At 44.8% G+C, this 14278-nt stretch overlaps 1 protein-coding gene across 2 annotated transcripts in view; it reads right to left on the bottom strand.

Moving 5' to 3' along the window:
- The window catches only part of SHISA9 (shisa family member 9), a 348748-nt gene that overhangs the window by 17133 nt on the left and 317337 nt on the right, over nt 1-14278 (bottom strand). The window contains exons 3-4 of one of the 2 annotated variants that reach the window (XM_055561825.1): nt 8568-8723; nt 1187-1234 (exon numbers count right to left, since the gene is read on the bottom strand). In XM_055561825.1, the coding sequence (XP_055417800.1) occupies nt 1187-1234; nt 8568-8723 (204 nt within the window). The remainder of the gene's footprint in view (nt 1-1186; nt 1235-8567; nt 8724-14278) is intronic. The other variant, XM_055561826.1, reaches the window with a different exon arrangement.

The following is a 14278-nucleotide window of genomic DNA, read 5'->3' as shown; positions in this document are numbered from 1 at the left end:
ACAGTCTCTTCATTATCCCTCCACTCCATTTTCTTCTCTTCATCCTCTACCACCCCAGTTCAGGGCACTGCCCACCTGGATGACTTCCCGGTGTGTGGTCCCAACTTCAATCCACCCTCCCCTGATCCAGTCTCCAGGTGGAAACCAGAACTGTCTTTTGAGAAGGCAAAATGGCCCTACCAGTACCTTACCTACAGCCCTGCAATATCTTCTAACGTCTCCCAGTTCAAGGTCACTAAAAAGTTTGAGCTCCATCTGCTTGGGTCAGCTATACCTTGCCAACCACCAGATTCAACCAAGCACAAGAAGTGAAGAAAGAAGATAACTGAATTTCCGGCCTGTTCTGGAAAAGAGCTACTCCCACCACACCCCAGTGGGAAATAACTAAATATTAGACCTAGGCAGACATGGGTTCAAATTTCAGCTCCATCTCTTAGTAGCTAGCTGACTTTAGATAAGCGAGACTTAGACTCGATCAGACACCCAGGTCCTTATTAAAGGATGGGAAGGACAACACACATATGGCTGGGTCATCAGAGAATTCAATGATACAATGATATCAAGGGCCCGGCCCTCTGTCTGGCACATAGCAGGGGGTGAATAAATTATAACTACCACCTGCCTCTGTCAGCCAGCTAGTTAACACACAGACTCAAGTGGCCTAACTCCTTAACTTTCAGCTCATCGTGATAGCCAGGAGAGTTAAAAAGAGCATCTGTTCCCCAAAAGGCTAGTCAATCCCAAGACCCAAGGCCAACAATCTGTTTTTCACTCCCTCAGAAGTTGTTTTCCCCCTGCATTAAATCACCTTATGTTTTGCCATTTGCCTGTGCAGCTTTCTAAGTGGGGGGGGTGGGGGTGGGGCGGGAAACATTTCCTGGATGTCTTACCTGGGATGGCTTCTGATAGCGACGGTTTCTTTCAGGCAATGAATATCAGGAAGCGAAGAGGAGCACACTTTTTAGCAACAGCCTGGAGACACGCCACCCCAGGTGCACGCACACACACACACACACACACACACAACACCTACACACTGGAACTCAGACAGACCTGCAGATCCAGCCAACATGGACACACGTGTGCACTGGGTCACACACAGACAGTGGGATGCTCTATGCCTTCATGGATCAACGCCAAATCCAACAACACCTAGACAAAAGAGCTAGAAAAAACCATACGGTACCTTTCGGTGACTGAAGTGTCGCCACTGTCCAGTCACCCTCAGAACTTCCTAAAAAATAACAATGGAGAGATGCTGATCTGTTCACCGGCTACCCACGTGCACGGAGCCCTCACACCCAGATGCTGCTGTTGGCATCTCAGACGCAGCCTGTAAGTTTGTGTGGGGGGGGGGGGCGGGGGGCAGGTCTCAGGGGACTCAGGGAACAAGGCGGGGGAGTGAACGCACAACTGTGATTATGTGAACACTTCTCTCTGCAAGGTCCTAGGTCCTGAAGCATGATCGAAATAATGCCCAACACAGGATCAAAAAAGGTTTCCCTTGAAAAAGCCTAGATGTATTCAGAGAGAGACAGACAATTCTTAGGTGGTGAATCTGGCTCTAAATTTCCACCTTCTAAGAAAGAAGGCAAAGTTTTAGTTACAAGAAGTCACAGTGGCTAATAACAACGCTCTGTGGTCAAGAGAGAAATCTGGATCCTCTTCTACTGCAATCCCCCTGCTAAAAGGGAGTCAGGGGGTGCATTGTTAGCTCCATATTCAAGATTGGGGCAGGCTAGGCTCTGCCGACTGTGACTTTAAATGCTAGGCAGCAGACCAGGTGGGGTGGAGACCACCCTACCCCAGTGCCCACCACACAATCTGTGTTTGCAAAACATTTGTTGAATGAATGAATGAATTCAAGGTTCTCCACGGAGTCACTCTTCCTAAGGTAAGAAAGTTCCCCTTAATGCAAAAGGGATCAAGCTTGTTATGTGAGAATCCCTAATGCCTGGAATTTTTATTGTAAATCAGTTTCTCCAGATTTAATTCCGTTTCAGATGTACTGGCTGAACCCTGGGGGAAATCTCACAGGATAGCAGGAGCCCACAGTGTAACCCTTTTCGTAAAGGATGGTGAGAAAGGCTCCGGCTACGCCTTACCCAGGTCCTCCACAGATCTTCTCTGTACTAAGGGATTTTGCTCAAAGCGGGGCAAACCTGCGCGCGTACCAGTGCCGCAGCCTCTGCCCATTGGCTGGCGGCCTGACTAATCAGCGTGCGCAACTAGCTCCCGTTTGCTTTCTTAGGAAGCTACCTGGAAAAACCAAGTCCTCAACGTTTCTGCATAATTTCCAGAGATATATCCGGCTGCCAGCTGGGAGGAGATGCAGGGAACAGTCTGTGATCTGAATGATTACAGAGCACAGATCCGGGCCCATTTAAGCATTTCTGGTTGGCCTCCCCAGGCGTGCCAAAGGACACTCAAATTGCCACGTTGCCCCTGCGGATATGAACTCTACATGCTCATCACTCAATAGTCGGGAAATTGGAGTGACAGGCGAAGAGTGACGAAGTTAATATTAAGCGGGATCTGCCCGGGATGCCCTGAATGTTTCTTCTCCCTCTGAACCAGGATCACTGACATCTGGAAATAGCGATGTAGCCCTAGATCTTCCGGTGTGGGTGGACACAAGCCTGACACAGTCACTGAGTCACTAATTCCAAGGAAGCCATTTGCTCCCAAGTCAAATACATCACTGCCTTGAAGGCAGGAAACACACGGTAGACATCCCTGTCTCCACCCCCCAGGACAGGGCTGCACTCTGGTGAGGCAGTAACACGTTTTGTTTATTAAATCCAGTGCTAATAAGGGCACTTAATAAGATGGTACAGAAGCTACCAAATGTATACTTTAAGTACCCTTTTGTGTTTGGTGACGCAAGCACAAAATTGATTCTCACAAAAAGTGAGAATTAGTTAAACATTTGTTGGGTGAAAAATTAAATGCCTATGTAAAGAGGATGGGCCTTAGGCATTGGGAGGAAGAGAACATGAGGGAACTTTCTGAGAGAGGAAAATATTTCTTATCCTTCCTGGGATGTTGATGACTAGCATATCTATATTTCAATAATCACACTATTATAAAATTATGATCTGAGTCTTTTACTATACATATTAAATTATACCTCAACTATAACATACCTTAAATGTGTTATGCCTCAATCATACTAGCATAATGAGAAAATTTTTACCTCCAAGCAAACAAATGAAAGAAAAATAATTAACACCTTAGTAAGTCTTCCCGGTCAAAAGAGGAGAATGAACCTCTTCAATCTTCTTTTTTTTTTTTTTTTTGGCCTGGTAAGATCCTTCTGGTGCCAGAAACTGCTCTGTGGAAGACAGCATCATTTCATGGGAAGAAGAAGACCTGATTCAGGCTACCCTAGATATGACTCTTGGCTCTTCAGGTGTTACTTTGGAACAATTACTTAACTATACTGAGCCTCAGTTTCCCCATGTTTTGACGTTGGCACTGATACCTCCCCCAGAGGCGTACAATTTGGGAATCCAGTGATGCTAGCTCCCTTTCTTCCATATCAACAACAACAAAAACTAGTAGAGGTTAATTCAAAGTTGAGGGGTTTATGCATCACTTAGGGTCTTTACACATGATTCCTACAGAAAGAGTGAAAAAGAATCCCTAAGTGCATTGTTGCTGTGGTTTTAAAAAGCGCTATTGGAAAACTGTAACAAGCTTCTGGGAACAGAGTCCACAGACTGTTAAAGAGTAACAGAGAAAATATTTTCTTATTAAATTCTGGAATTTAAAAAGAAAACACTACCTTTTATCAATAATGCTGGTACATCCTGTCTCTTTTACTCACTGGACAGCTAGGTTGCCCAAAAACATCTAAAGGGCACGTGGTCAAGAACCATCAGTAGCTGAGGATTTCAACTCTCAAGACACTCTGAGGAAAAATGAGCCCTGGGGCCACTGGTGCTGAATGCCAATGTGCAGGCAATTTTCCATTTTCCAGAGCCCCTCAGGAGTTACATAAAAAAGTGGTCTTTTCCCAGTTTTGGAGGCAGGAAACAACCAACTCTGAACCATCAGGTGACCCTTAGGGATATTTTCACAGCTGTCTTTGTAAACATTGACCAATGAAGAACCAGAAAGTGGGTCCTCACATTGCCACCACCGCGGCACAGGGTGGGGGGTGGGGTGCGGGCCAGAGGATGTGCGTGCTTAACTGAACTGTCGAAAGGGTACAGTTTGGCTCAGTCCAGAACAACACACACTTCTTGACTTTTGGTAGCAAACACTTTGAAACTGTTTAATCTCACATTCTTGACTGAATAAGGAAAGTTAATTGAGTGAAACAGAATCTTTCTTTGACGGATTATGGGAGTCATGGGTCTGGGCACATGGACCTTCATTGTCCAGGCTATCAATGGGGAGAGTGAAGAGGTTTGGACTGCCTCTTAGCTGGCATGAACTGTGCTACGTGGTGCTAGGTCCTTGGATACACCAATGAAAGACAGACTTTGTTCCTGACTCAGTGGGACTTACAATTGAGGGACACTAGATTAAACAATTGGAGAATGAATGAATGATTTGGACAAATAATTATTCAACTCCATCACTCCTTCTTGTACAGAGTACAGTGAGGTTTCAGTTCAGTTCAGTCACTCAGTCATGTCCGACTCTTTGTGACTCCATAGACTGCAGCACACCAGTGAGGTTTAGGGCTCCCCTCATAGCTCAGTTGGTAAAGAATCCACCTGCAATGCAGGAGACCCCAGTTCAATTCCTGCATTGGGAAGATCGCCTGAAGAAGGGATAGGCTACCCACTCCAGTATTCTTGGGCTTCCCTTGTGACTCAGCTGGTAAAGAATCCACTTGCAATATGGGAGACCTGGGTTCGATCCCTGGGTTGGGAAGATCACCTGGAGAAGGGAAAGGCAACCCACTCCAGTATTCTGGCCTGGAGAATTCCATGGACTGTACAGTCTATGGGGTTGCAAAGAGTCAGACACAACTGAGTGACTTTCACTTCCTTCCCTTCAGGGAGGTTTAGCCTCTTACATTTCCCTAGTGTCTGCTAATATTTTACAATAACTGGGCAGGGAACGCCCTGGGAGCAGAGACCATTCTGCAGCCACATGGTATACAGGACGGGATGTTACATTCCCAAATCCCTGAATCACAGAGAGAAAGGAATTCTGTTTAAACATGAATGAGTGTGATTTCAACAAGCAAACAACAATAAATAAAATATAAGATTGCTGTTTTTGTTTAGTCACTAAATAATATTCGACTCTTTGTGACCCTATGGACTGTAGCCCGCCAGGCTCCTCTATCCATGGGATTTTCCCAGAAAGAATACCAGAGTGGGTTGCCATTTCCTCCTGCAGAGGATCTTCCTGACCCAGTGTTCTAACCCATGTCTCCTGCATTGGCAGGAGAATTCTTTACCACTAAGCCACCAGGGAAGCCCATAATATAAGGTAAAATAAAAATAAAATAAAAAAGAAGGGAAGGCCTGTTTTGGAAGAATTTATCTCAGGAACTACCAACAGTTCCCATTCTGAGTTGGTAGTGAATGAATGAGACATATTTCATGGTCCACGGGTATTCTAATAACTAAAATGAGTAGAAATGTTTTGTTTTCTAATTTTAAAATCATAATGGAGTTTGGAAACTACAGAGTTAAACTTCTTCATTTTTCACACAAAGAAGTCGAGGCCAGGGGATTTCAGTGACCAAAACCCCCTTGAGGTTCTGAATATTAAGGCCTCCAAGAGAACACCGATTTTCCAGAAATATTTTTGAACTTGGCAGTTAACCCTAAAGGCTGTCCAAGCCTCTCCTTATTGACTGAATTGAATTTTGTAGGAAATGAGTCTGGTTATCAGACACTGCAGAACTTTCCACAGCAAACCATTTTTTAAACAACTCTCCTGGGTGGTAATGATTTTGTTAATGAAATGCATTTCATCCTTCACACCACAGTCACATTATGCCTTAATAAAGAACCCTTGAAAAAACATTTATTATGGGATTTGCATTTCCTTTGGGCAGGCAGACTCTGGACTCCTGGGTAACCCACTGGGCAGGCAGTCACTCAGTCTGCTCCACACTGGACCTCACAAGACCATTACAAGACCATCTGTGACTCAGATAAAGCCTGTGAACTCCTATAATAGAAAAGAAGGGCAGTGAAGAAGAGGGCCACATCAGTCATATCCAGGATTGAGGAGGGTTCTTCATCTGAGATCCTTCAGAGTTTTTAGAAGATATAGGGGTGCTCCCTTCCAACTAAACTATTCTTGGGTTGGGGGTCAAAGATAAATTCATTCATTCATTCAGCAAACGTTTCAGGAGTTCCTGCTTTGTGGGAGAAAAGGTTACTCAAGGAATGTTGAATAAACTTTCAGACTGCAAATTTAATTCCAAGTGCACTGCAAACATTTGCTGTACCAAGGAGCCCTGTGCCAAGCCTGGACAGAATCAAGGAACTCTGCTGGAAGATCCGTTTATGATTTATCCAAGAGCTACAGGGTGCTGAGGGGGAAGGAAACACAGGGCCTAAGTGAAGAAATGAGTTGTCTGGGGTAATGGGACCTGTTCAAAAGGAAAAAGATGCCTGGGTGGGATTTTTTTTAATGTCAAAAGAAGAATCAAATATAACAGCAGATGCTAGTCATCACCTAAATGCAAGACTCAAGAAACAGAGGTAGACCACCGAGTAGCGCATGAAGGCTTCTGCAGGTACATTGGCACAGATGCCAAGACTTCTCTCCTACGCAACAGCCCTCATCCCTCCCTTGTAATATCTGAGTCTATTTGAACATGCTTAGGATGCATGTGCTATACAAACATGCAATACGGAATAGAGGGAATCTACAGTCACTGCTGGGCTTCCCTGGTGGCTCAGATGGTAAAGAACCCACCTGCAATTCAGGAGACCCAGGTTCAATCTTGAAGATCCCCTGGAGAAGGGAATGGCAACTCACTCCAGTATTCTTGCCTGGAGAATTCCATGGACAGGGGAACCTGATGGGCTACAGTCCATGGGGTCTCAAAGGGTGGGACATGACTGAGTGATTAACACTTTCACTTCATGGTCACAGATGTAGATAAGGATTGAGTTGGGTGGAGAAATTCAACAGGAAACATGGGGTGCTGGTATGTGAGAGCTTATGAGGCTTGGGATTTAGGAAGCACAAGCTGTACCCTCAGAATTATAAGCACCCCTCAAACCCTCTTCAAAAGGTTCCATTCGGAAGTCCTAGGATATCAGGGAATATAAATTCCTATAGATAGATTTCTAAGCTCCAAGTTTGGGCCTGACTGTCTGCAGGGCACCAATATGCTTGTTTTTTTGAGTCTGATGTCCATAGACCATCGTTATGACAGCAGCCTAGCCACGTGATCATGTCTTTGCTTTAGTTTCTGTCCTTAATGTGTATTGGAATTAGGATATTTCACACTAGAATTGATCAGCTCTATCTCATCTTCAAAGAGGAGCTTGGCAGAGGAGGGAGAAGATAGAATGAGAAGCTGATAATAAAAGAAAGCACATAGTCTGGGTGTCTTCTGTCTGCCCCAAGGCTTGACTTTCTGTGAGCGCTGCTTCCATCCTATAGAAAGTGGCCATGAGTCATTTGTTCAGGAGTCTGGGTCATCATCAAGGTCACCATCACACTCCCTCATGTATGAATCAGAGGAACGGACTGAACCCCCACCCCAGGGCTGTGGGAAGGTAGTGGCAAGAACACAGGCTCTGGAGTGATAAAAACACAAGCTCAAACTGCCCCCAGGCTGCTTGACTTAGGGCAAGTTAAATTAACCTCCTCAGTCTCAATTTTCCTAATCTGAAAGCTGGGGCAATATTTATGCCTTCCTCTTTGGATCATTATGAGAAAGTGAGGCAATGTTCTGTAAGAACACCAATGCAATGTCCCAGACTTGATAAGAATGCAGATAACAGGAGCTCCAGGCTGTCCCTTCAACCTGGAAATATTTACACCTGGAAACCAGAAGCTGCCTGAGATAGGAATGTGCAGGCTTACCGACTTCTCCAAGGGAGGCTACACTGGGTAGATGGTGAGAGTCTTTCACTAAAGGGCAGGACGTTCAAAGACCAGTGCCCTGGATCCTATGTCCAGGTTCCCTGAGGATTCACTTGGGCAGATGTTCGATGGTGAAGGGGCTGAGGTATCCACGGGATCAAATGAGTATCCACGGGATCAAATGAGTATCCATGTTCTCCTCTTCCCCCATCCACCCTGCCCCACACAACAAGGTAGGACTTGACCTGGGGCCAAGACAAAACAGCTAGGGGCCTCTGGTCTTTAGTAAACTGTGTCCCAGGTACAGAGACCCAGAATATATTAGAGAGAGAGAATGAGACAGAGAGAAACAAACAAAAGGGAGAAAGAGATGCTGGATGGATAGAAGATACATGGTAGATGGATAGATGATGGATAATAGAAAGATGATGGATGATAGACACATGAGAGAGATCAAAAAGAGGAGTAGAAAAAAGTTAGAGATAAGGAAATGTAGAAGGAACGGAAAAGTACAGGATAGAGAGAAGAAACAAAACGGTGCTTACCGACTGCCTTCAAGGAGGCGTATTTGTTGAGCTCTTTGCCAGGTGGCTGCTGTTCATAAGGGTTGGAGATCTGGCCCAGGCTGGGATAGGAATGCGGGTGGCCCATCTGCTGGAGCAAAGGGGAGGTGGGCACTGCGTTGTTCATCTGGGTTGTGTCTGGAAGGGAAGAGAACAGAAGGAGATGGTCATCAACCGGGGAAGAACTTCTACCCACCTCCACCATCACCACACCCCTCGAGACCAAAACTCCTCACCCTCTAGGGACAGGAGAGTGAGGGCAGCCAAGGATGGGCAGGAATAATGGCATCAGTCAGCTTTGCAGTCGTCATTAGCGAGCAGCTGAGGATGGATGGGGAAGAGCACAGGTGCACCTAGAACATTTCCATCTTCCCCAATTAAACGTAAGTCCTATCATTGCAGGAGATACTCTTGTGATTGAAGCAATATATGTATAAACGGATGACCAACTTCAGTAACAGCCAAAGAAATGCAAGTCAGAACAATGGAAGGCCACTCCTCTGCCAAGAGATTAGCAAAAATTAAAAGGACTGAAGAATACCAATCTGGCAAAGACACTTGGACCCTGGGCAGTCTCACAAACTCATGGTAGATACACGATTTGCTGTATCTGCAGAAAGGAAGCAGATAGTGTGTGTGTATGGAAATTTAAAATGATTAGCGTGGGTATGTTCACCAGATAATGCCAATTCGAAGGATGGTGAATTCAGAAATATAAGCATCAGGATGAGAGGGTGGCAATTCCCTAGTGGTCCAACGGCTAGGATTCCGTGCTCCCAATGCAAGAGGCCCAGGTTCAATCCCTAGTCAGGGAACTAGATCCCACATGCTGCAACTAAGAATACACTAAAGATCCCACTTGCTGTAACTAAGACCAGGAGAGAGCAAATTAAAAAATAAATATTTTAAAACATAAAAAAAAAGAAAAAAAAAAAAAAAAAAAAAAAAAAACAACCAGGGCTTCCTTGGTGGCTCAGTGGTAAAGAATCTGCTTATCAATGCAAGAGACATGTGTTCAATTCCTTATCTGGGAAGATCCCACATGCCACGGAACAGCTAAGCCCATGCGCCGCAACTATGGAGTCTGAGTTCTAGAGCCCAGGAGCTGCAAGTACTGAGCCCAGGAGCCATAAGGTCTGAGCTCCACAACAAGAGATGCTACTGCAATGAGAAGCCCTCACACCACAATTAGAGAGTAGCCCCCACTTGCCACAACGAGACAAAAGCCCTCACAGCAATGAAGACCAACACAGCCAGAAATAAAAGAATAAATGAAATTTGAAAGTGAAAGGCGCTCAGTCCTGACCAATTCTTTGCGACCCCATGGACTGTAGGCTGCCAGGCTCCTCTGTCCATGGAATTCTCCAGGTAAGACTACTGGAGTGGGTTGCCATTCCCTTCTCCAGGGGGGTCTTGCCAAATAAGATTTTTAAGTAAGTAAATAAAATAAAAAACAATCCTATATATATATATATATATATATATATATATAATTTTCTTTATGCTTTTTAAAATTAATTAATTTTAATTGGAGGATAATTACTTTGCAATAGTGTGGTGGTTTTTGCCATACATTGACATGAATCAGCCACAGGTGCACATGTGTCCCCCCATCCTGAACCCTCCTCCCACCACCCCTCCACCCCCATCCCTCTGGGTTGTTAAAAAAGAATGTGAGGGTATTTGTTAAGAGATGTGCATTGCACCATTCTTTGTTAAGTGAAAAGTAAAAACCACACAGAAACCATTTGAACTTCTATCATTAGCAATTCTTAAATTATTGTACATCTGTATTAGGTACATAATATGTACATACATATGAGGGGATATCATTCAGTTCTTAGGAAAAAATGAGTTAAAAATCAGTTAACTATACATTCAAACTGGAGAGTGTCTTATGATTTGTATTGGTAAGGGGAAAAAAGCAGATGTCAAAGTAATGTGAATAACAGTGTTTGGTTGAAAGAGAATTTGGTTGAAAGAACACATTTTTGTGTGCTGCAGTTTGCAAAAATAGGTACAGACACACAAATTGAATATTGGGTACTTAGAGGGACTGGGATTCATGGGGAGAAGGGTTCAAGACATTTTTCCAGAGGAAATACTGTTTGTGCTTTTAAAGGTTTCTGTCTTCACCCCAAGGACAGTGGGACAGATGGACTGTGGATGGACTGGAGGCAAGAGGGAAGTGGGAGTCACAGAGTCCAGGTGAGGTCATTCAGGCTCAGATAAGATAGAGGAAGCAGTGATTCTCCCCATTCCCAGGAAGCACATCTGCAGATACAGATCAGCACGGTGGTAGTTGCTTCCAGTGCCTTGAGAGATGCCCTTACCCCACAAGTGAGTCCCAGCTGTTTCAGCTGCTAAGAGCTTGTAAAGAAAGATAGCGCTAAGTCATGTCCGACTCTTGCAATCCCACAAACTGTAGCCTGCCAGGTTCCTCTGTCCATGGGATTCTCCAGGCAAGAATACTGGAGTGGGTTACCACTTCCTTCTCCAGGGGATCTTCCCGACCAAGGAATTGAACCCAAGTCTCCCGCATTGCGGGCAGATGCTTTACCTACTGAGCTACATGGCTTCTGTATATTAATACAGAAATTTGCTCTTGGCTGATGTGAACCACCATCTTGGGCTTAATCTGTTTGACGGACCTCACCCCCAACACCCCAAGGTGGGTGACAACAAAAGCCTAGCTGACGCTAAGGTACCAAGACCAGCCCTTTCCTCAAGGTAGGGATAACTCGATGAAGCAATGGAGGCTCCAGAGCTCCCACAGGTTGGGACAAGTTTTAGAGCAGGGGTCAGTAGGCTATTGCTGGAAAAAAATCAGACTATAATAGCTTAGGCTTTGCAGGGCATCCAGTCTCTGTGACAATCACTCAACTCTGCCCTTGAAGCAAGAAAGCAGACATAGCCATTATGCTAACACAGGGGCATGGTTGTGTCCCAATAAAACTTCATTTACAAATACAGGGGCAGCTGAATTTGGTCCAGGGGCCATAGTTTGACAACCCCTGGTCTAGACTTTATCTGAAACTGAGATCCCCATCCCGGTGTGTCTCCTTTATTTTTCTTATATTGTTTCCCTCACAACCTTAGAAGCGTGTGTGTGTGTGTGTGTGTGTGTTTTACTCCATCAGAGTCTCATACACCTGAAGCTGTCTCTCAAACACTGCTTTCTAGACAATTTGACCTGTGACATGTATGGAATAAGTTTGTCTTTAGAAACCAATACACTCAAATTGGGCTTCCCTGGTGGCTCAGACAGTAAAGAATTCACTTGCAATGCAGGAGACCTGGGTTTGATCCCTGGGTTGGGAAAATCCCCTGGAGGAGAGCATGGCAACCCACTCTAGTATTCTTGCCTGGAGAATCCCCATGGACAGAGAAGCACACTATAGTCCATGTGGTCACAGAGTCAGACATGACTGAGCAACTAAGCACATAATTGAATGAGAAGAGGCAGAGATACCACAGCTGAGACACAGAGATAAGGAGAGTATTTTTATCACTGCATATGCATGGGCCAACCCACAAGCCCAACTGTCTAATGGGAATATCGCCAAACATAAGCCAAGTCGCCCAGACGTTGGCCAGCATCTGAGGAGGCAGGCATGTCCTTCTGCCATGATAATTTTTTGGCTGGCATTCAGCTGGGGCAGAAGAGTCCTAAGATTAATGGAGTTAGGGTGGAAATGCTGTCTCCCATAAATTACAGCTCTGCCTGTTGCCTGGCCCCCAAGATCCACTGACATTTTCCTCTCTAGAGCAACCTGCTAGGGAGGTCTCTTGGCTTCCCCTGGGCATAGCAAGCAAGTCAAGGTTTGTTTCCAAATGTTGGTGTAATAGAAAGAGATTTACCTTAAGTTCTCATTGTTTGCTGTTCTGTGGATTTCTTCCCCCCTGCCTCCCTCCCCCTGCAACACACACACATGTATTTCAGTGGACAGCTACTATTTTGTGTATTCAGAACTATCAGTTCCTTCTGCACACTGCTTCATCCCTGTTTGACTCATGTAATGAGCTGTCAATCACAATAACTCTCTTAGTTTGGGTTTTCCCATAAATCACTGAGATTCGGACTCAAATACAAGCAGAAAAACATCTACTTCTGCTTCACTGACTATGCTAAGTCCTTTGACTGTGTGGATCATAACAAACTGTGGAAAACTGTTAAAGAGATGGGAGTACCAGACCACCTTACCTGTCTCTTGAGAAATTTTGATGCGGTCAAGATGCAACAGTTAGAACCAGACATAGAACAACTGATTGGCTCAAAACTGGGAAAGGAGTACAACAAGGCTGTATGTTGTCACCCTGCTTATTTAACTTCTATGCAGAGTACATCATGTGAAATGCCAGGCTGGATGAAGCACAAGCTGGAATCAAGATTGCCAGGAGAAATAGCAACAACCTCAGATACGCAGATGATACCACTTTTCTGGCAGAAAGTGAAGAAGAACTAAAGACGCCCCTGAAGAGAGTGAAAAAGGAGAGTGAAAAACTGGCTTAAAACTCAACATTAAAAAAATGAAGATCATAGCATCTGGTCCCAATAGATGGGGAAAAATGGAAACAGCAAAGATTTTATTTTCTCAGGCTTCAAAATCACTGTGAACAGTGACTGCAGCCATGAAATTAAGATGTTTGCTCCTTGGAAGGAAAACTATGACAAAGCTAGACAGCATATTAAAAAGCAGAGACATCATTTTGCTGACAAAGGTCCATTATAGTCAAAACTGGTTTTTCCAGTCGTCATGTACGGATGTGAGAGTTGGATGATAAAGAAGGCTGAGCATCAAAAAACTGATGCTTTTGAACTGTAGTGCTAATGAAGACTCTCCAGAGTCCCTTGGACTGCAAGGAGATCAAACCAGTCAATTCTAATGGAAATCAACCCTGAATATTCATTGGAAGGACTAGTGCTGAAGCTGAAGCTCCAATAGTTTGGCCACCTGATGTGAAGAGCTGACTGACTGAAAAAGACCCTGATGTGGGGAAAGACTGAAGACAAAAGAAGCTGTAGAGGATGAGATGGTGGGAGAGCATTACTGACTCAATGGACATGAATTTGAGCAAACTCCAGGAGACAGTGAAGGATAGGGGAGCCTGGTGTGCTGCAGTCCATGGGTTGCAGAGTCCTACATGACTTAGTGATTGAACAACAACCATCAGGAAATACTACAGAAAAGGAAGTAGGGGGAGAAACAGAGAATAAAAAAGGCAGATAGGGAGTGCAATGTCTGCAAGGGGGAAATGGTGAAGAATGGGCATTTAATCCCACTCTAGCCTTCTGATAAGTGGTGTTGAAATTCTGTCAGCCCATGGGCAAGAGTCCCTGAGTATTTATATGCCAGGTTCTATCAGTCATTTGAGGGCTGCTTCTGAGATACAGTAATTCCTCAGCACTTGGAACCTGCCACATTCATGGGCAGAGAAAGCCCCAGTGGGCAGGGAAACTCTTACTCAGAGATGTAAGTGAGAGCTGGCAGTTGGAAATCAGGTCAGAAACTCACCCCTCTGGTCACACAATGAGCATGTGATCCAAATCAAACCAATCACAACCCCTTCTTCTCACAGTGATTGGCCCAGGTGTGAGCATGTGATCTAGCCTGGACCAATCAGAGTTCTTCCCTCAATTTTTTCTGTTGAGAAGCTTTGAAGTCAATGAACCAGGAGGCCATGAATTCAAG

The sequence above is a fragment of the Bubalus kerabau genome, chromosome 23, assembly GCF_029407905.1.
Source record: "Bubalus kerabau isolate K-KA32 ecotype Philippines breed swamp buffalo chromosome 23, PCC_UOA_SB_1v2, whole genome shotgun sequence".
Classification (NCBI taxonomy): domain Eukaryota; kingdom Metazoa; phylum Chordata; class Mammalia; order Artiodactyla; family Bovidae; genus Bubalus; species Bubalus kerabau.
This window is presented reverse-complemented; position numbering and strand designations above follow the sequence as displayed.